Source organism: Hyaloscypha bicolor, assembly GCF_002865645.1.
Source record: "Hyaloscypha bicolor E unplaced genomic scaffold K444scaffold_124, whole genome shotgun sequence".
Lineage (NCBI taxonomy): Eukaryota > Fungi > Ascomycota > Leotiomycetes > Helotiales > Hyaloscyphaceae > Hyaloscypha > Hyaloscypha bicolor.
Window position 1 is genome coordinate 214,089 of NW_020194626.1, and position 18,726 is coordinate 232,814.

The following is an 18,726-nucleotide window of genomic DNA, read 5'->3' on the forward strand; positions in this document are numbered from 1 at the left end:
TTACAACCATTCCCCCTTTTTCTCTATTCAACTCAAAATCCAATCTAACATAATCCACCATGGAAGAGCCCTCAAAATTCGCCATCCACGAAGCAGCACGAGACGGAAGAAGTAAGAAAACACCCAATATCAACCCCGCGCGTGTCTCTCCCGTGAACCACGCTGACAAAGCCCACAGCCGCTGTTGTGGAATCATTACTTGCCGTGAGATTCTTCTCATAACTCTCTCTGGGATTCCGTTGTTCGTGGAGTCAAGGCTGAGAGTGGGATGAAATAGGCAAATCCCAAGCTCGCAGAGAAGAAAGATGATGATGAGCGTTTGCCGATTCACTGGGCTGTCTCGTATGGTCACCTAGATATTGCCGTCTTGCTGGCTTCGAGGAAGAACTTTGATCCTGATGTTCAGGTTGGTCCACCTTCCTATCCGAAATTCATGGAAGGCCTATCGATTTCTGAAGCGGAGCTTACTGGGTTCAGGACGGTGCTGGATGGACTCCCTTGATGATAGCCGTAAGCCTCAAGGAAGGCGAGGATTTGGTCAAGCTGTTCCTTTCGAAAGGGGCAGATGTTAATGCCAAGAGTGAGTTCCTCCCCCAAGTCTCGCTTTGAACAACTGACTCACCACCACCATCATAGATTTTGCCGGCCAGGTACTGTACCTCCTCCTCCTTCTCCTCAGCCCATCTAATACTAACCGCAAAACAGACAGCGCTCCACTTCATAGCCTCCAAAAAGAACGTCGACCTTGCCCGCCTCCTGTTCGAGCAAAACCCTCCCGCTTCAGCACGAGTAAAAGACAAACGGGGCCAATATGCTATCCATCGCGCTGCTGCAGTGGGAAGTGTTCCGATTGTCGAGTTGCTGATCAAGAATAAGAGTCCAATTAGTGCGACGGATGTGGCGGGACAGACGCCTTTGCATCATGCTGTTGCTGAGGGCCATGGTATGTTCTGTTCTTCTAGCTCAAATTCTTGGTCGAAGGTTTTGGTAGAAGGGGAGTGCTGATGAAAAACAGGTGACACAGCAGTAGCACTCCTGAAAGCCGGAGCAGAAACCGACAAGAAAGACGTCGATGGGATGCTGGCCCTGGATTTAGCTCCCGATTCACAGGTCAAGAAGTTCATACTGCAAACATGTGAACGGGAAGGCATAGATTTATAGCCAGCTATCTTGCACGAAGAAAAAATGTAAAACTGTATTCCAAAGCCAAAGATGTTTATCCTACTCTTACAGCCTATCTTTGCAAGCCACAGTAAGTAAAACGCCAAGAATGCAGATCTCCTGCCCATCTGAAAACGCCTTGCTCCGCCCTACGTGAGATATGATCGTGAATACTTCTCGTAAAATCCCCAAGCCTATGCTCCAGCCCCAATCCATGCTCTCCGAGAAGGAAGTTAGCAACGATGCCTACGTGCATCATTTCACCGTCCGCTCAACTAATTCCCTGTACATGGCTTTGATATCATCGATATCACTCTTCAGCTCATCCACCAGCTCGCTCTTCTCCCCTAGCATTTCTAAAGTAGTCTGATATCTCGAATTGATCTCCTTGATCTCCGCTTCTAGCTCAGCGACTTTCGCATCTGCGGTTCTCTTCTGCTCCACCTCTCGCATGAGCGCTACGATCTCGGCTCTAGCTTCGTCACGTTGAGCAGACAACCTTGCGAGGTCTTCTTTCGTGGCAGCTTTCTCGCTTTCAAGACGTCGGACTGCACTGCTCATTCTTTCGACTAATTGGACGGAAGGTCCCGCACCAACAGTGGAAGCAGAGACCATGTCGTTGATGGTTTGGTGCGGCGATGATGGCGAGGCGTGGTTCTCGAAGAACTCGTCATTGTCTGTGTGGATTGAAGCCTTCTCCATATCAGCTCCATTCTCCTTAAGTGATTGCACGGAATCCTGTCTCGTAGGTGTTCCATTTCCTGAAGAGCGCCCAAGAGGCGTAGCAGATGGACGACGTCCCAAAAACCCTGACGTGGTGGGAGTGTCGTTGTTTATGGAACGGGCAGAGGTTCGTTTTATCTGGAGGTTCTGCAGCCCCAGAAATTCCGTTGTAAGTCCTCTCCGAGTAGAAGTCACGGGCGACTCTGCTCGGTTATTGTAACCGTAAGAGTTCCCGGCCTCTTCTTGCCATTTTTGCTTCTCTTCTTCAACTCGTTGGAGTATTTGTAGACTCCAAGCCTGTTTCTCTTGTTCAAAGGAAGCTCTGGCTTCTATCAAGGCAGCTTCAGCTTCGTCTGCTCGCTGTTGCAAGGCATCAAGCTTTGACTTGTGCTCTGCAACTTCTTGTTGAAATGTGGGCAACCTGGATCTTGTTTCTTCAAGTTCGTCTTCATTGCGCTTGGCCTTTAGAGTCTGTCTGAGTCAGCATTTGTAAAATGTTCTCTTCATTGGTGACAGACCACTTCACGAGCTTTCCGCCGAATGTCCGCCTCTCTCCGAGTAGCCTCATCCCTCTCCTTCTCGAGATTTGTTGCTCTTGCAATCAATGAAGCTTCAATACCTTGCCAGTTCTCACTTGCCACGGCATATTGTGTCTGGAGTGTCTCGATCTGCCTCAGTAACTTCGCTTGTGCATCGCCAGTTGCTCCTGATGAAGCCTCTTCCGCTCTCGCTCGCATCACTTCCAGCTTACTCTCCAACATCTGTTGCTCTGTTTTCATTTCCAATTCCGCAATCCTGGCTCGCTCAGCATCCTTATCCATCTTCTCGCGAAGTTCCTTGATTTGTGCTTGAGCCCTGTCACCCACGAGACTCTTCTCAATCTTGAGATTCGCAAGATCATCTTCGAGCTCTGCAACATGCTTCTTCTCAAGCTCCAGTGCTTTGTGAGCAATCTTGGTCTCTGCCTCCTTGTTGCCAGCAATAGCCTCCTCGAGCTGTTTCTTCAAATCCGCAATGGTCGAGTCCTTGGCATCTCTCTCGGATTTCAGATTTTCGATATCCTTTTGCAGTTGTGGGATCAGCTTGAGTATCTCATTTGACCGCTTTCCTGACGCTTCAGCTTTCTTCCACTTCTCTGTTGCAACAAGGACGTCTTTTTCAGCTTTCTCTTGTTTCTTCTTCGATTCCGCAAGTTCTTTGCTGTCCTCTGCCATCTTGGCCCTCAGTTTTTTGAGGGTACTCAGGTGAGTAAGCTCGATCTTGGACAGCTTTTGCCCTTCCTCCATAAGTAAAGCAACTTGTTCTTCCTTATCCGCTAATTTCTTCTCTAAACTTCCAGCTGGTGCTGAAGCGCCAGCTTTTCGAGCCGTCTCCGCGCTCTCCTTTGCCAAGTATTGTAGTTTTGATTGTAAAGCATCTATTCGTTCAATGTACCCATGGACCTCTTCCTGTCTTTGTAATTCGGCGGTCTCGTAATCGGATTGCATTTGTTTTAAAAGGGCATCGTACTCTGAAGGTGTTTTGAAAGATGTCGACTCAGGTATTTCGATCGGTGGCACATCTATGGAAGAGCGGGGGACATATTCTACATGTCTCGTTGAATCCGTTGAAGCTCGAGGTAAGCTGGACCTCGTGGAGTCTGTTGAGGGCCGTGGCGTATGCCGTAGTCCAAGTTCAGCTTCCGTTTTGGCCACATTCCCATTGACGGCTGGTGGGGCCATCATCATTGTTTCCAATCTTCTTGGCTCTGCTGCAACAATATCTTCTTGCTCGGCAGCTGTGGCACTGTGTGTTTGTTCCGGTTGGCCCTCGGTGGGCTCTTTCTCCCCGCCTTCCGTCGATGCGAGATCCAGACTTCGTCTCGGACTCTCGTTGGCTGTAACTGGACTCCCCGTTCGTGAAGGTACCCCCGAAGATAAGGCTAGAGAATCTGCCTTTTCTCCCTTCTGCGCAATATTCTTTGCTGCCATAGCTCTTGCCAAGCGCTCTTGCAATCGGTCGTTTGTTCTGTTCGTAGAAGATGTTCGCGAAGAGCCTGTAATGACAACTCATCAGTAATTGTACATAAATAAATAAGTAGAAACACCATACTGCTCTCAGCCTTCGCTGCGACCGGAGCAAGCGCTGCGACTGGATATTTCTTGGCCTGGAGTCCCTCATCGCCAACACCTCCCTCCCCATCTCCATCAGCCAGTATATTGTCCAGCCTGGACTCCACCCCAGCTACGGCTTGCTGGAGTAACGATCCCCATCTCGAGGTCTGCTTCGCAGGAGCTGCCATTGCGAAAATTCCAGCCCAGTCTCATGCAAAGGGTCGCGTCGCGAAGCTCGAAGTTGAGCCTGATCATGCATCACAGGCTATTGACACGGCATCGAAGTGAACCTCCGGGAAGCGCACAATTGCGGTTAAAAGTCGAGACCCGTTTGGATTGTGTGGGTAAATGTCGTATTGGGGTCAAAACGACCGGCTGATCATGGAGTGGATGTCACGCCAGAGTTGCCTTAATACGAAGGTTCATTGCGTGTGCTCTTGCGAAGGTCGGGGGCACATTTTTGGACAACGTGACGCTGGCGATCCCTGCGCAAAGCGTTTCTAACCCCCACGAGGCTGGGACCCAACGTCGGACAAGGCTGTGTTCTCACAACACTTAGGTTGTTTCAATGCCAAAAGTTTGAGCATGGGATTTCTTACAATGCGGATAAACGCCGAGACCGTAAAATGTTGGACCTCTTTTAGAAGACAAAAGTCCTTTATATGAAGGTCTTACGTTGGGGGAAACAATTAATTTGATGAAAATAGGCTTGCAAAATGCTTCAGTGCCTTGACAATTTGTTTTCCAAACACCAAAGAAGAAGGGGTATCCTGGATGACTGAACGAAACCCAAAACCTCTAGTCTATGTCCATTAACAGCACAATTCTCTATACAGACTTCCTGGCTTCACTCTTATCCGTCTTTCCATTCGTATACCCATTCAACGACTCACGGTAACTGTTGCTTTTTTCCGCTTCGAGTCTTGGGACAACTTCGGGAATCGACCAGAGCATGCTGGGCCACTTGAGAACGTACTCGTCCTGTCTTTCATTCAAACAATGTCTGAGCCAAATGGCCCAGACAATATAAAAGTAGGAACCAATGCCAGTCATCAGATGCCTAGGGCGAAGTCAGAGATTAAAGATTTGAGGGACTTGAGGACTTCTTACCACCACCCGTGTCCTTCGAGTAGAATTCCCCAGGGTAATCCAACTTGATGTCTCCAACGGCGAATACTTGAGCAATATTGGTTGTCCAGCGCCCAGATTCCAAAGCCTCCCAAGAAAATGGAGAGACCAAGAGCCACCATCAGCCACATTTCTTTCAGTATCGCTTGATCTCTATGTGCGTTGGCTACTCGAAGGGACTTTGGCAAGGACATTGGATCAGTTTTCACCGGTGCCGTCCCATATTTTGCCTTCAAGGATGGCCGAATATTGACCTCCATAACGTACATGGAGCGGAAGAGGACGACGGCAGTGATGATGGCAAAGGCATTCTGGTGGAAGAGAGGGTCTTGGAGATAATGATAGTATAACTGAATTTCACAAAGTCAGTAAGTAGTTTCGTTTCAAAAGGGCGAGTACTGACTGTGATGAAAACCGCCAGAGAGAGCAATCCGGCAGCCAGTACTTGTCGGACAATTCTTGATTGAGAAAATGAGAATGTCGCATAGCACATCAAGCAGGCAGTGTAGATCATGTTCAGCTCATCGACGAGCTGCATCGGATCTATTTCTGAATTAGCGACTCAATATCCAAGACGTCTAGGGACATTGAGCAACAAACACTTCAGCGTGCTGTGAAAGGCAAAACTTCCACTTCCCACGAGCAAATCTAACGAAACTCAGCAGTTGTTCCTAAACTCCGGTGAGCTGTATCCTTACACCCGATGAATGCCACCAGGAAAACACTGTCATGCTCGTATTTGAGACAATTCCGTATGCCCTTGATGCCCAGACCTATGAATAGCAGGTTCGTGAGGGTATTGATGATTTCGGCCGAGTAGACGGTAGCATAATAGTCCTCTGTATGCGGTGGTCAGCAAAGAGCTTCCAGAGAAGTGGCAGAAGCAATTACCTTCACACCAGTTGATGGTTGACGTTACTGGAGCCCAATATCCCTCCTCCGGCCTCGCAGCTGGATATTTGAAGGATGGTAAGCCGAACCCCATTTTGTAGTAAGAATAGTGTCAGTTCCTCCGCCGTGGAAGATAAATATGATGCTACCTCAACGCAAGGGAATCAAGAATGCGCAAGTTAGGCAGTCAGATCTTCGACAACGTCCCTGTGGTAATGGCGTGGTTGCGGCACATGCGAAATCTATGAGAGGAGAGAGCTCTACTTGAACTTATATGACCGGACGTGTCCAGGAAGGTCCGACCATCCCTGCTGTTCTCGAGCTAGGCTTGCTGAGGGCTTGCTGGAGGGGTTCGAATTCTGCAACGTCATGCAGCTTCCGGCAACTGCGGGCACTACTCACACGAAAGATGGGTCAACGCGCCGAAGCTGATAAAGCTTCAGGAACTGGCTTGGGACGCTTTTGAGAGACCATGGGTATAGCGGACGGCTAATGGGAGGATTAGGAGCACAGCTTACATCTGTCTCCCCTTCTACGAAAACACCACAGGATTTCAAGCTTCATGTTCGACTCCAAACCGCCTTCGCTTTACTTCCTGACATGCGGAAGCGGAGCTTGCGCCCGGAGGTCTCACCGTCGTTCGATACCCAATGAGATATGCTCGGACTTAATCATGACCTGTACGGTGGAAAGAGAGTCCCGCTTGGCAGCTTCAAGCGCAACACGCCCACCCCGCCTCTCAATTTCGCACGTGGCTGAGCCTTGGGGGCTTGCCTTATCAACGCCAAACGCTTATCTTCACATGACAAGGCGTTGACCCGAAAAGATCGTCTTTTCCAGAGTTCGACCTTCACGTCGTCGTCTCTGACACCTGACGCTCATCCCACAATAGTGTTCCTGACCTCGGATCTATCCTCGCCAAGCAAACGAAGATGTCCATCTCCAACGAGGCGTTGCAAAAGGTGAGCAAGCTAATGCACCGCCATGAATCCTTCTCTGAGCCTGGTCAGGGACTCATCACCACACCACCCCGAGAGATATCCATAAAGCCCCCAAGTGCTGACTTCCTTCAACCAGCTCGTCCAAGAGATTGAGACACAAGCAATCCAGTCCCAGCAACAGATCAGTCTCGTCCGGTCTCAAGTAGCTTCCAAGCAACGTGAAATCCGGATCCTCGAACTGACCTCCAAGGAGGTCGGGGACCTACCTTCAGGTACCAACATCTACGAAGGCGTAGGCAAGATGTGAGCATTCACCGCTGTCCATTTCAGTCCCACCCTGCCATCGTTGCGTGCCAACACCGCGTGTCCAATATCCCATCCGGAAGAGTCACGAGACCGGAATAGTAACATTCGTCTGGCAGGTTCGTCTTCAGCCCTACAAGCGAAGTCGACCAGAGGTTGAAGACAGAAACATCGGACCTCAAATCGGACGTGGAAAACTTAGGCAAGAAGCTCCAGTATCTCGAGACGACCCACAAGAACAGCAGGGAGCATATCGATCAGATCTTCAACAGCGGAGGTCGTGCATGAGGACAGATCCGTCAAGGAGGATTCCGGCCGTGGCGCCGTTCTCTTAACCCACACATTTGGCAATCCATCAAGCGGCGATGGGACAGGCCTCAGTAAAGCAGCACGAGAAGAGTGAGATGCCATATTTAGATGGGTGGCACGGGTTTCATCATGATTCCATCCATCATGTGCGCCGTCGGCAATATTTCCGTCCAGAGTTTTGGGGGCTGGATGTGACTGACAGGGGTGGACTCAGCGTGAGGGCAGTATGAGAAAATGAACAAGTCGTCCAATTCTACAAAAGCATCGAGATCGAGATCGCTGATTTCTTGACTTTCAAGACTTGTATTTCAACATTGCTGCAATCATCTAGGTTTTGTTTCTCCGTGTGACTGACCGCTATCAACCGCACAGCACCACAAAATACATGAAGCAACCCTGACTTTCAACCAACTTGCAAATACGAACTCAGCACCCAAAGGCGCCACTTCAGGGATGTTTATCCAAACGAAACACCAACAATATCTTTGGGACGAAACCGGCCCCGCGCAAGCTCCTGGCCTCCTCGGGGGCCAAGTTCGAGTGGATGTGCAAAACTGGCGGCGCTTAAGCAGCCACCACATCGTCCGATTATCATCGCTACACGGAACAAACAACGTGTGAGGTTGTGCGGCCGCTCCCTGAATGTATATCATAGATCTTATGCAAAAATAGCCGCCATTGATACAACGCCTCCCAACAGGGGCACAAGGCTTCGAATGCCGCTTAGTATTGACCACTTTCTCAACAAATCGATGACCTCCTTATCATCCGCCGCAACAGCGCCTTTTGCACTAGCAGCTTGCTCCGCCTTCGCCATGAGTTTATTGTTCGTTGGCAACATGAAAATCATCGTGTAAGGGACCATCCCAATTGCCAGAAGCGCCGCAGCGCTGTAGATCTGGAAGCTGTTCTTGGGCACGATGAGACTAAGCGCCGTTCCTGGCCGTACGGACCACGCAAGGTAGGCGAAACTGGCACTCGCTATTGCTGCAACGGAAGGGTTTTGAACTTTTCCATCATCGTATATGTACTTCCATTGTCGAACTAGATGCCCGGCTGGAACGGAATCTTGCTTATGTGACCTGCTCAGGGCGGGAACTGAGATGAGAGACAGCGCTTCAATGTTTCCTGTGACTCAGAAAAATCAGCAAGGTGATCTACTATCCCGAATCAAAGCACGTCAGAGACTGGAATGTGGACGCACCAGAAAGCCATATCGCACCTCCAAGGCCCAAAACTTGAGCAGTTCTGAACGAGGTTGAGAGAGACATAATGTCAAACGTTTAGCAAATCAATCTGTGAAGATGAGAGTGAAGAATAGAATTCAGAGAACGACTGAGAACGAGTGAGGTCGAAAGAGAGCTCTACTTATCATGTCGAGGTGGGCTTGCCCTCTGACCAGCCGGGCTCCGACCCGCCAAACAATGTCTAGAAGTCTTCCTAAAGCTACGCTACGATCCATGTACGTACAGCTGATATCGGCCGTCAACGACAGGCCGATCTTCATTCGCGGACATTCGGACTCCTCAAAGGTTCCGACCCATGCCAGAAGCGAGATGGCTCAAACTTTTTACGTTCTCGGCTTGTCACCTTATGTCGAAACTGAAAAGTCCATCTCACCGTCTCGCGGAGGATGTGAAGGAAATGTTTCTGTCTATTGAGGTACAGCACCATTGTACAGCGACAATTTTCACGGGAATACTGGAACCCGTACGGAGTGTCACTCAGCTCCTCAGCTCCACTGTCAAGCAACCCCTTTAAACTTCAACTTACTCTGCAAGTGCAAGGCTGGCTATTTACCCCGCAGACGGACTGGAAATCCTCAAACAAGGGATGAGGTTATGGCTCCCTTGTCAGCCTCCTTCCATAATTGAGCCCCCGAGTTATGTTCGGGTTGGCTATCGTAGCACACTCGGACTTCCGGAGAGGTGATATGCGCAGGCGAGTGCTCTCAATGGCCGGGTTGTCGGCTTGCTTCCTCCTCCGTTCTGCCCAATATATATATCTAGTACAGGGCTGATGAAGAGAAGTATTCTCATCTCGTCCTCTCCAGTTTCTCAATTGTGCAGTTCATTCAAAATGTCGACTCATTACCTTTGGAGATCTAGACCACAAAAGGCTATCCTGACACTCGCCCTCTCAGGAGTTGGGTCATGGGCCGTCACCTCTTATTTCACCAGGAATGCTTTCGCCGATGATGGCGAACCAGCGACCGCCTTCCCAAGCAAACTTGGGACTTCCTTGCGCCTGGAAAGTTCAGAAAGTGTCAATCACAACACCAAACGTCTACGCTTCGAATTTCCAAATCCAACTGCCCGTAGCGGGCTGACTTTGACATGTACGTTTCCTTTCCCAGATATTGCTAGCATCTAGATGCTAATCATGAACAGCGACTGTCTTCATAGCAGCCTGGCCGAAGGGTAGATGGTTTCCTGTTATCCGACCTTACACTCCTGTGAGTTCTCTAAGTATTTCTCCTCCAACAATTTTCACAAGCAAGCTTTCTAAAACCGATGCCAGATCAGCGCGGGTCCATTGACCTCATGGTCAAGAAATATCCCAACGGCAAAGCAAGCACATACCTCCACTCCCTGACACCAGGAGACTCTCTCTATTTTCTCACACCAGTCTCACTTGGCTACCGATGGACACCTAACCAATACCCACACATCATCCTGATCGCCGGAGGCGCTGGAATTACACCCATCTATCAACTCGCCCAAGGGATCCTCAACAATCCGGAAGATAAGACCACGATTACCCTGGTGTTTGGCGTCAACAGCGACGCAGACGTTCTCCTGCGCAAGGAGTTCAAGGATTTCGAGCAGCGTTTTTCGGGTCGATTTAAGGCCGTCTACACAGTCAGTAATCCTACGGACGGCTCGCCGTTCCAGAAAGGATACGTCACGAAAGAGCTATTAGAAGAAATTGGAGTTAGAGGAGAGAAGAAAGATACGAAAGTTTTTGTCTGTGGGCCGCCAGCAATGGAGAAAGCTCTTGTTGGCGCGAGAAAGCAGGGTGGGGTTTTAGAGCAGCTTGGGTACAGGAAAGATCAGATTCATGTCTTTTAGATGATAGATTAGTAAAAGTGGAATGGACTTAGTGTATAATTTTATTTCGGATGCGAAAACCCATTCGAGGTCGTAAATGTACGGCTTGTCGATCGATCACGTAAAGATCCAACCTCCGAACCCCCTGCCCAACCACACCCCAATTCAACTGTATCTTTGGTAGACCGAGGAAGGGTGCAACCACACCACACACCATCAAATTTCATCCGATTTCAAAGTGCAGACAAATTTCGCAACCTTCAGTGGATACAAATAGCATCAAAAATTTGCTCTTGTCTTCAAGATCTTGAAATATTCCATCCAAGCAGAACAGTACGTAATCTCGCCACACTATGAGCGGCGGGTTCCCAGCCTAAGAGCTCTCTTCCCGGTGTGTAACTCTCCCCCCCCCTAATTAAATGTAACAGTGGGTCCCCGCAAAACCAGCCTGGCACGGTCCAGTTGCCATACCAAAAAACCCCTGCACTTGGACCCACTGTTACATTTATTTAGGGGGGGGGAGAGAACTACTGACTGCACAAACCAGGGCAGCGAGATCCAGAGCCAAAAGTCCCGCATCCAATAATCCATCCGTAGTTCGGGACGGCTGGACGCCTTTACGAGGATACGTTAAGCTGAGTCCCTGCTGCAGCAATTTGCTGCAACCACCACAGGTTCAAGCCCCTCCAAAGGCTCGACTTCCCCACCCTGTCAGCGGTGAGCCAAGGCGAGAGGCTGGACTTCCCGTTAGGGCTGGGTTGGCTGGGGGCTGGTGGGCTGGCGCGCTGGAACTGAAGCTTACTCCGCATGCTGGCAATAATCGCGTTTGGGGGCCAATTCGAGCATGGCGCACACAGCCTGCTAGGGCGGCACCAGCCAAGAACAAGCTGTCTCGACTCTCGATTCTCGTTGGGCTTCAAACTCCAACACCCCCCTTCCCCTGGCTGCGCCGGTCAAGCTTGGGTCAAGTGCACCTCGCTCACTCCCATAGGCACAGCTGGCTACTGGTACAAGGAAAATGCGGCAGCTTCTGGACGGGGCCCACGGCGCCTTCACAGGGTGGGAAAGCCGTCCAGTGAGAAGTCTCGCCTGAAATCAGCCCCATGCCCACTCCTGCTGACACCCACCGACATTTGCTGTCTCTCATTTCCTTCGCGCACTCTCCCGCACAAAGCTGCTTTGCCCTCCCTCCCTCCCTCCCTCCATCCTTACAAAGCAGGCCCCCTCCAGTGCTGCCGGTCTCCACTTGCTTCTCATCCTCACTCACTCGTGTCCTGCGCTCTTCGAAAATCTCATCCTTTCGAGCTCACAAATACTTGTCGCATTCGTACCCTCGAGGAGGATAAAGAAAGATTCCGCCCTATCGGCTATCGTGATCAGCGCCGCGTCGGTCCCAGCCATCGAGAGACTGCGGGGTCCCGTCACGCCCGACAGCAGTGTGAGTGCACAGCCTTGATTCCCAACAACTCGGCCTCGGAACTCTCATAGCCTTGCGCAAAATCAAGACTTCTTGAAGCCTCGCCAAGATGAGCGTTTACTACGACGAAGACGATGAGCTCGATATCCGAGTGCGTCGTGGACGTTCCCCCGCACCCGTCGTCTACCCCGAGCATCGCTACAGGCCTGCCCCTCGTCCTTACTATGAGGCCGGTGCGAGCAGCTACCTGGGGCCTGCTGCGAGTGGTGTCGGTGTGCATCGATCCAGATCCCATGGCCGTCGATCCCCTCCTTCTCCTTCTCCTCAACCGCCACCAGTCATCATCAACAATACGAGAATCTATAATGACTATGAGGATGATGACTACCTTGCGCTCGCACCGCGCCCAAACCGCGACCGATCGAGCTCCCGACACCGCCCATCTTCGTTCGTGAGTCGAGACTCGAGGGATGACTATGAGCTCGACAGAACTCGACGAGAGCTAGAGGCGTCCCAGCGAGCTCATACCCGCGAGGAGTTTGAGTTGGAGCGACAACGCAGGGAGCTTGAGGCGTACCAGCGAGCTCATACCCGCGAGGAGTTTGAGTTGGAGCGACAACGCAGGGAGATTGAGGCGTACAGAATTAAGGAGGTGAGATCCCGAGAGGAGCACGAGCTGGAGAAGGCTCGGAAGGAACTTGAGAAATATAAGATCCACTCCTCGAAAGAGGATTATGAACTGGAGAGGACTAAGAAGGAGTTGGAGGCCTACAAGCTCGAGAAGGAACGCGAGGCGGAGGAGAAGCGTATCAAGAAGGAGATGGAGCTGAAGAGGCTGGTTGAAGAGAAGAAAGCCGACGACGAAAAGGAACGCCTGAAGAAAGAATCCGAGAAGGCGATCGCTAAGTATAAGCAAGAGGAAGCCGAGAAAGCGGCGAAGGAGAAGAAAGAGAAGGAAGAGAGGGAGAAGGAGTACGCACACCGTCTCGAGGATGATCTGCGCAAATCTGGTATGAGCGAACAGCAAATTTCTGTTGTGCTTAAGAAGGACAAGGGAGTCGATCCAAACCGTCCCACGTATACCAGAATGTCCCGCAAGCATCTTTCCATCGAAACTCTGAACAGATACAGGATCGATTATGAATGGGACCAGGTAAGAACAATTCCAAGGAGGATGCGAGTGGGGTCTGACAGAACGACACAGGATCCCGACTATGTCCTGATCAAACGATGGGTTCCAGAGTACGAGCAAGATTTCCTGTGGGCCCACACGAAACAAATCAGAGAGCGCCGACGGCCTGTTATGTTGGCTATTGAGGACGGCCATAAGCACCACCACCATTCCGAGGAGTCCGAATTTGCGATAGTGCGCAAGAAGAAGCATGAGAGAAGACCATCTCCATCTCCGTTGTTGACCTTCTTGGCTGGGGGAAAGCGATAAACGATATAAAATATTGATGAAATTTGAAACATTGGAGGAGTCTTGAATTTAGCTGGAGTTTTGCTTTGGGGACCTACATCTCGCATGTCATTTAACGACCTTCAAATACCCACTCAATATAAAATATGATGGCCAACGACAAACCTCTGAAGGATGAGAAGAATGTGCAAGAATGCCGAGAGAAAGTGATTCTTGGTCCTAACCCTTCCCTGTAAGGTTTGTGGGATTCTTCTGCTTGGTAGAGTGGTATCTTCGCGTTTCATTGATACAAAGTGATGATGTTACAATGCACCTTCGCCATGCGTGTGCTTCCACGCTAGCTCAGCACGTCTAATGAGCTCTTCATATACCGTCCAAGCCAAGGCTGAGCTGATAGCCTTGCGACCCATTCTTAACCCCAAGCCATCGAAGAGAGCCTTGAAGCCGTCTTCGCGTATTATCCTTTTTCCCGCATGTAACATATTGTGGTATTTCTTCGGCTCCAGTTGTATTCTCGTTTTGATAGCATCGAATGGGTTCGTAATGGCTGTGGCAAGGCCGGCAGCCAACACGCCAGAGCCGAAGTTGATAGATGCCGAGGTAGATCCTTTCATGCTGGCTGCCAGTTCTCCATGGACGGGCACTTTCTGGGCCAACAAACTCAGCCTCTTCTTCGATTGCTCGTAGAACAGAACGTAAAGTCCCGCGTACGGCGCGTCCCTTATGGCGGTAGCTCCAAATCCAGAGAAGAATCCTCTCAGGCCCTCGGTCCTCACAATGTCTCTGCCAGCACCGAGAATCGACTTATATGAGTAGAGATTTGACTCGTATCGAACCTTAATGATCGTCATGGGCATCAGTATGAGTCCTGCCCCGGCCCTGGCTATGGCGCCTGTTGTCAGGTTTGCAAGATTCGAGAGCTTAGGGAGAGCGGAGGAGTGGCTTGGAACGCCATTTTTGTCGGTAGCCCCGAGAGTGCGGAGGATATTCGAGCGGGCGACATTCTGTCGTAGAGCGTTCAAGGTCGTAAAGTAGATCGCAGAGCCAAATCCGGTCCGTAGAGCGGATGGCAGTGTGCCGCGCCAGAAAGAGAGGATGGAGGTGGAGGACTTCGAGATTTCGCGGATCGAGGCTAGCAGCGAGCTGTGTCCGGACTGCTGAACTCTTGTTTTGAGGAGGTCGGCAGGTTGGAGAAGCACCGCGGAAAGTACGCCAGATCCAAGTCCAGCAACGAAGTGGAAGGCTTCCAAAAATTAACGTTGTTAAATAGCTGGGCTGAAGCACTTACAACTCGACGATTTTCCGGACTTGCCGCCATTTGACATTTCGTCTCCTGTCAGTGTAGCATTGTGTAAAGAGCTTTCGAAAGTCTCTTCCGAGGCTAGTTCTGACTCGTTGTCTGTTAGAGAGTATGTGGTGGAAGTTGTTGAGGAACGGAGAAAAAGTTTCCAGTGAAACCGAGCAGAGGACCGACGTCATGGAGCTTCGGGGAGCTCGTCCTCAAAGCGCGTCTACTGTACCAATGCCCAGACATAGGACGACTAAAGGAGTCGCGCGAATTATTCATTGCTACTGATATCACTAGTTGAGAAAAAGGTTAATTCTGTGAGGAGCCTCTTCGTATTGTCCCGTGTACGGATGAACAATTGGTTCGGGGCAGCAATCGAGGTCTTGTTTCTGAAACATCAAGCTTCCCTCTTCTATTCCTTGTCAGACATCATCGAGAATCGATCCGACTGCACCTTCACCATTCTCTCTACTCCTCATCTCCCATTGACTCGGGGCTTTACTTTTCATCTCATTAAACTTTCCCCACGCCTCCCACTCTTGATTATTTCCTGCCAGACATCACAACAGCTTGCAATCATGGCAATAGCAGTAAGTTCGCTGCTTCTCAGGCCTTCAAGATTCGGACTGAGCATCTCTAGGCCATTGGCCAACTATGCTCAACAGCATCTGTGACCCACAACCTTTCACTATGCCAGAAACTGGTCGAGAAAGCTGCAGCGGCTGGAGCAAAGGTATGCTCTTCTTATGATGGGCATCACCTTAATCTTACAAGTGCATAGGCATTATTTCTCCCCGAGGCAACCGTAAGAAGCTCTTTTTCATTTTAAGTGGTCATCAAGTGACAATGTGCAGGACTACGTAGCTTCCAGCCCTCAGGAGTCAATCTCTCTAGCTCTTCCCATGGAGGAAAATCCCTTAGTTCTCGGACTCCAGTGGGAAGCAAAGAAAGCAAAGATGGCCATTAATGTTGGAATTCACGTACCAGCGAGTAACGGTAAGATACTGAACAGAAGCTGCTGGATCAATGAAGACGGATATATCGTGTCCTTTTATGATAAACTTCATCTGTTCGATTATGGTGCATTGAAAGAGAGCAACAGTGTCGAGGCTGGCAGGAAGATTATTCCCCCAATTGACACAGTTGTGGGGAGAGTGGGATTGACTATTTGTTTTGATGTGAGTACATTGAGCGCTTCTTGGTATAAAGTGATCTTGACTGACAGCAACTAGCTCCGCTTCCCAGAAATCAGCTTGGCACTCAAACGTCAAAATGCCCAAATCATCACTTATCCTTCAGCATTCACAGTCCCCACAGGCAGAGCTCACTGGGAAGTACTGTTAAGATCAAGAGCTATCGAGACCCAGGCATATGTTATTGCTGCGGCCCAAGTTGGAGCTCATAATGAGAAGAGGACGAGTTATGGGCATTCCATGGTGGTTGATCCTTGGGGCAAAGTGCTATTAGACATGGCAGGGGAGGGAACGGAGCCTGAGATTGGCCTGGTAGATATCGATTTAGAATACAGAGAGAAGATCAAGAGCCAGATGCCGTTGCTAAGGAGAACGTGGGTTTGCGGTCCAAATTCGAATGTAACTTAAGCTGACATGTTACCAGAGACGTATACCCTGAGATATGAAGAAGTCCAAGCGTGCACGAGCTGTATCTATTTTCAGTCAGTCAGCCGAGCTTGTTCCTCAGATCCCAATTGAATGCAAAAGATTCATTCCATTATCTACCAGAAGTTCTACATAATCTCACAGTGGACATAAAAAGCAAGACGAAATGTGCAGTCCAAGTGGGACATTTAAGTTGCCACTCCTCCCCTTGTTCCCTCAGGTTCTTATACATTCAATAATACGTCGAAAGCATTGGAAGCTTTAGAATATTCGAGTCCTCTCTGCTCAAAGTTCAGGTTATCGTCCAAAATCGACTCGGACAATGAAGATTAGTGTCGTTTTTTATGTCCACCACGAGACAAGCTCCTTTTCTCTAGACCCTTGATGTCCTGATATTCTAAATAAATAAAAAATAGACAGATCTCAATTCTGTTTCCAAATATCTCCATAATCCTACTCAATCTTCGAGAGGTCGAAAGTGCGATGTCATTTCCTCCACTACCCTCTTCTTCGACTCTTCCAACGCGCCACGTCCCCTCCGCCAGCTCTGTAATGTCGCTAGCCCACATGAAAGTTCTCCCGGACACCTGTTCCCTTTCAACCATAATCCGTATACCTTCAACACTATAAACGTCGGTCTCATAGTAAGTACTCAAACCGCTTCTGTTGCTGCTCGGTCTCTACAACGTAAGCCTTGCCATTAACGTAGCTGTCATGTGGTCCGTCAACTAGGACAGGATCTTGCCACCATGGCATGATTCTGTTGGACCTTACTCTAGCTGGTTTGAGGTCTGGTGGTGCCGGAGGCTGAAACACCTGCAGGAGCAGTGGATGTGTAAGAGCGCCGTACAAGAAGAATGGCTTTGGCTCGTAGGTTCATTGACCGAGTGATGGTTTGCCATTTATCTCGAACTTCTGGAGCATCTCGAGCATAATATTCCGCTTGGTTTTTGGATGAGAGGGAGATTTACCGGTAGTTGAGGTATATTCTGGCTTTTTGTCGTTGACGGTATTTAGGGTAGAAGAAGAACTTTGAGGTTGTCCATCGTGTTTAAGAGCATCGCAGCAATTACGAAGTCGAAGTCAACAACGTCCTGGTTGCCCTCAACCAAACCTGACAGACTATGGGTCTCTAGTTGTGCATTTGTAGACCCATCATCAGGGCTCTAATTGAATGACAAAACTGAATTCCATCATCTATCATAACCTCTACATATGCATTTTTTTCTCTCTCTCTAACGCCCTCGATGCAATGATTGATAGTTGATATCATGCAAACGCCCGCATGTTGAACCTCTTTTGGGTATCCTCATCTCAAAATGTACAATCGAAAGCTCTACAATCTCGTCTCCTCATTGACCCGTGCCCACCGTCCACACCCACTTCTTTATCCATTTCCAACCTCCTAACCCCCTGCCACACTCTACAATTCTTTCTTCCCACCCTTCTTCTTCTGAGCTCTCTCCTTCTCCCTCTTTGCATAAATGCCCGCCGTAAAAGGATCCTCAAATCTCAATGCCAACAAGTAAACCACCAGCACTTGGAGCGTTAGTAGTATACCAGCCGGTTTTCCAAACAGCACCGCCGTCCCCAAAAAGCTCATCGTACTACCGTAATACATCGGCGCGCTGGTAACGGTGAATGGAAAACCCGTAACCATCTCATCCATCAAGATGCCAAAGTAATCACCGAGGTATGTGCCCGTGATGCCGAGCGCCCACATGGATGAGAGGACGAGAACATTGCCTGTGGCGATGAGAGCGTAGGAGATGTAGGTAGCGAGTGGGGTGAGGAGGAGAGGGTGCGAGGGTTGGTCGCGGAGAGCGCGCTCGTAGAGGAAATCACGGAAGATGCCAAGGGAGAAGATGGCTACTGCGAGGCCGTAGCAGCCGTAGCGTGAGTTGCCGCCCGCGAGCTTGGTGAGGACTTTGTTGTGGTATTCTGGTGGGGTTGTTAGGTTGTGTGAGGTGTCGTCCAAAGAGTGGGAGTACCTTGACGGGCGGCAGTGCTGTCAAGAAGTCAGTGCCTAGCTGATTGTAGGGGGAATCATGGGGAATTAGCTTACTTCCAGAAGATAGGATTGAATGCAATTGCTGCGGCAGCAACTGGGTGGCTTCTGTGAGCTTTTGCTCGTTCAGGTCAAGGCGCATATGGGCTTACTGGCAAGACTCCTCTGATCAAAGTCAACAAGACCTTTGCTACCTAGAAAGGTGGTCATGATTGCGGCTTCGAATACAGACGGCGAAGGAAGAAGGAGGTTGTAAGTAATACAAATGTTGGCACCGGATGAAGCTGGCTGGAGAGTTCAGATGAAAGTAAATAGAGGTGGAGGTTTGAGCGAATCACAAGCAAATGGGGATGACGTCGAAGCGAATTTCGGAGC

General features: G+C 49.8%; 11 protein-coding genes across 11 annotated transcripts; 6 read left to right on the top strand and 5 right to left on the bottom strand.

The window, feature by feature from the left end:
• Positions 1 to 59: 59 nt before the first annotated feature.
• Positions 60 to 1,161, top strand: K444DRAFT_537512 (ankyrin; the record flags this gene model as incomplete). Its single annotated transcript, XM_024875470.1, has 6 exons — positions 60 to 111; positions 179 to 204; positions 278 to 406; positions 478 to 597; positions 706 to 943; positions 1,016 to 1,161. 6 exons carry the CDS (start codon positions 60 to 62, stop codon positions 1,159 to 1,161), a joined length of 711 nt encoding a protein of 236 aa, XP_024732550.1.
• Positions 1,162 to 2,125: 964 nt separating this feature from the next.
• On the bottom strand, positions 2,126 to 3,919 carry K444DRAFT_75528 (uncharacterized protein). Its single transcript, XM_024888691.1, has one exon. It carries the CDS (start codon positions 3,852 to 3,854, stop codon positions 2,388 to 2,390), a length of 1,467 nt encoding a protein of 488 aa, XP_024732551.1. The 5' UTR covers positions 3,855 to 3,919; the 3' UTR covers positions 2,126 to 2,387.
• A 638-nt stretch (positions 3,920 to 4,557) lies between these two features.
• Positions 4,558 to 6,306, bottom strand: K444DRAFT_616694 (alkaline ceramidase). Its single transcript, XM_024880968.1, has 6 exons — positions 5,997 to 6,306; positions 5,804 to 5,944; positions 5,706 to 5,753; positions 5,509 to 5,648; positions 5,088 to 5,455; positions 4,558 to 5,037 (listed from the first exon to the last, which is right to left on the bottom strand). Exons 1-6 carry the CDS (start codon positions 6,088 to 6,090, stop codon positions 4,806 to 4,808), a joined length of 1,023 nt encoding a protein of 340 aa, XP_024732552.1. The 5' UTR covers positions 6,091 to 6,306; the 3' UTR covers positions 4,558 to 4,805.
• Positions 6,307 to 6,513: 207 nt separating this feature from the next.
• Positions 6,514 to 6,965, top strand: K444DRAFT_75656 (uncharacterized protein). The gene has a single exon (XM_024888692.1). The coding sequence runs from the start codon at positions 6,559 to 6,561 to the stop codon at positions 6,811 to 6,813; it is 255 nt and encodes an 84-aa protein (XP_024732553.1). The 5' UTR covers positions 6,514 to 6,558; the 3' UTR covers positions 6,814 to 6,965.
• Positions 6,859 to 7,828, top strand: K444DRAFT_616696 (Prefoldin beta-like protein). Its single transcript, XM_024880969.1, has 3 exons — positions 6,859 to 6,958; positions 7,074 to 7,240; positions 7,360 to 7,828. The coding sequence occupies exons 1-3, from the start codon at positions 6,929 to 6,931 to the stop codon at positions 7,526 to 7,528; spliced, it is 366 nt and encodes a 121-aa protein (XP_024732554.1). The 5' UTR covers positions 6,859 to 6,928; the 3' UTR covers positions 7,529 to 7,828.
• Positions 7,829 to 8,207: 379 nt separating this feature from the next.
• K444DRAFT_536963 (DUF1772-domain-containing protein) lies at positions 8,208 to 8,820 on the bottom strand (the record flags this gene model as incomplete). Its single annotated transcript, XM_024875424.1, has 2 exons — positions 8,208 to 8,677; positions 8,754 to 8,820. The coding sequence occupies 2 exons, from the start codon at positions 8,818 to 8,820 to the stop codon at positions 8,208 to 8,210; spliced, it is 537 nt and encodes a 178-aa protein (XP_024732555.1).
• An 808-nt stretch (positions 8,821 to 9,628) lies between these two features.
• On the top strand, positions 9,629 to 10,620 carry K444DRAFT_536682 (NADH-cytochrome b5 reductase-like protein; the record flags this gene model as incomplete). Its single annotated transcript, XM_024875399.1, has 3 exons — positions 9,629 to 9,887; positions 9,940 to 10,017; positions 10,070 to 10,620. 3 exons carry the CDS (start codon positions 9,629 to 9,631, stop codon positions 10,618 to 10,620), a joined length of 888 nt encoding a protein of 295 aa, XP_024732556.1.
• Positions 10,621 to 11,783: 1,163 nt separating this feature from the next.
• K444DRAFT_616702 (uncharacterized protein) lies at positions 11,784 to 13,597 on the top strand. The gene is made up of 2 exons (XM_024880970.1): positions 11,784 to 13,169; positions 13,221 to 13,597. The coding sequence occupies exons 1-2, from the start codon at positions 12,126 to 12,128 to the stop codon at positions 13,455 to 13,457; spliced, it is 1,281 nt and encodes a 426-aa protein (XP_024732557.1). The 5' UTR covers positions 11,784 to 12,125; the 3' UTR covers positions 13,458 to 13,597.
• Positions 13,598 to 13,631: 34 nt separating this feature from the next.
• K444DRAFT_616703 (solute carrier family 25 member 38) lies at positions 13,632 to 14,875 on the bottom strand. Its single transcript, XM_024880971.1, has 2 exons — positions 14,725 to 14,875; positions 13,632 to 14,679 (listed from the first exon to the last, which is right to left on the bottom strand). Exons 1-2 carry the CDS (start codon positions 14,759 to 14,761, stop codon positions 13,739 to 13,741), a joined length of 978 nt encoding a protein of 325 aa, XP_024732558.1. The 5' UTR covers positions 14,762 to 14,875; the 3' UTR covers positions 13,632 to 13,738.
• Positions 14,876 to 14,986: 111 nt separating this feature from the next.
• On the top strand, positions 14,987 to 16,517 carry K444DRAFT_616705 (nitrilase, putative). Its single transcript, XM_024880972.1, has 6 exons — positions 14,987 to 15,314; positions 15,365 to 15,457; positions 15,506 to 15,529; positions 15,579 to 15,902; positions 15,957 to 16,291; positions 16,342 to 16,517. Exons 1-6 carry the CDS (start codon positions 15,303 to 15,305, stop codon positions 16,361 to 16,363), a joined length of 810 nt encoding a protein of 269 aa, XP_024732559.1. The 5' UTR covers positions 14,987 to 15,302; the 3' UTR covers positions 16,364 to 16,517.
• An 801-nt stretch (positions 16,518 to 17,318) lies between these two features.
• On the bottom strand, positions 17,319 to 18,645 carry K444DRAFT_666354 (phospholipid methyltransferas-like protein). Its single transcript, XM_024887180.1, has 4 exons — positions 18,504 to 18,645; positions 18,409 to 18,448; positions 18,335 to 18,351; positions 17,319 to 18,284 (listed from the first exon to the last, which is right to left on the bottom strand). Exons 1-4 carry the CDS (start codon positions 18,559 to 18,561, stop codon positions 17,767 to 17,769), a joined length of 633 nt encoding a protein of 210 aa, XP_024732560.1. The 5' UTR covers positions 18,562 to 18,645; the 3' UTR covers positions 17,319 to 17,766.
• Between the last annotated feature and the right edge of the window lie 81 nt (positions 18,646 to 18,726).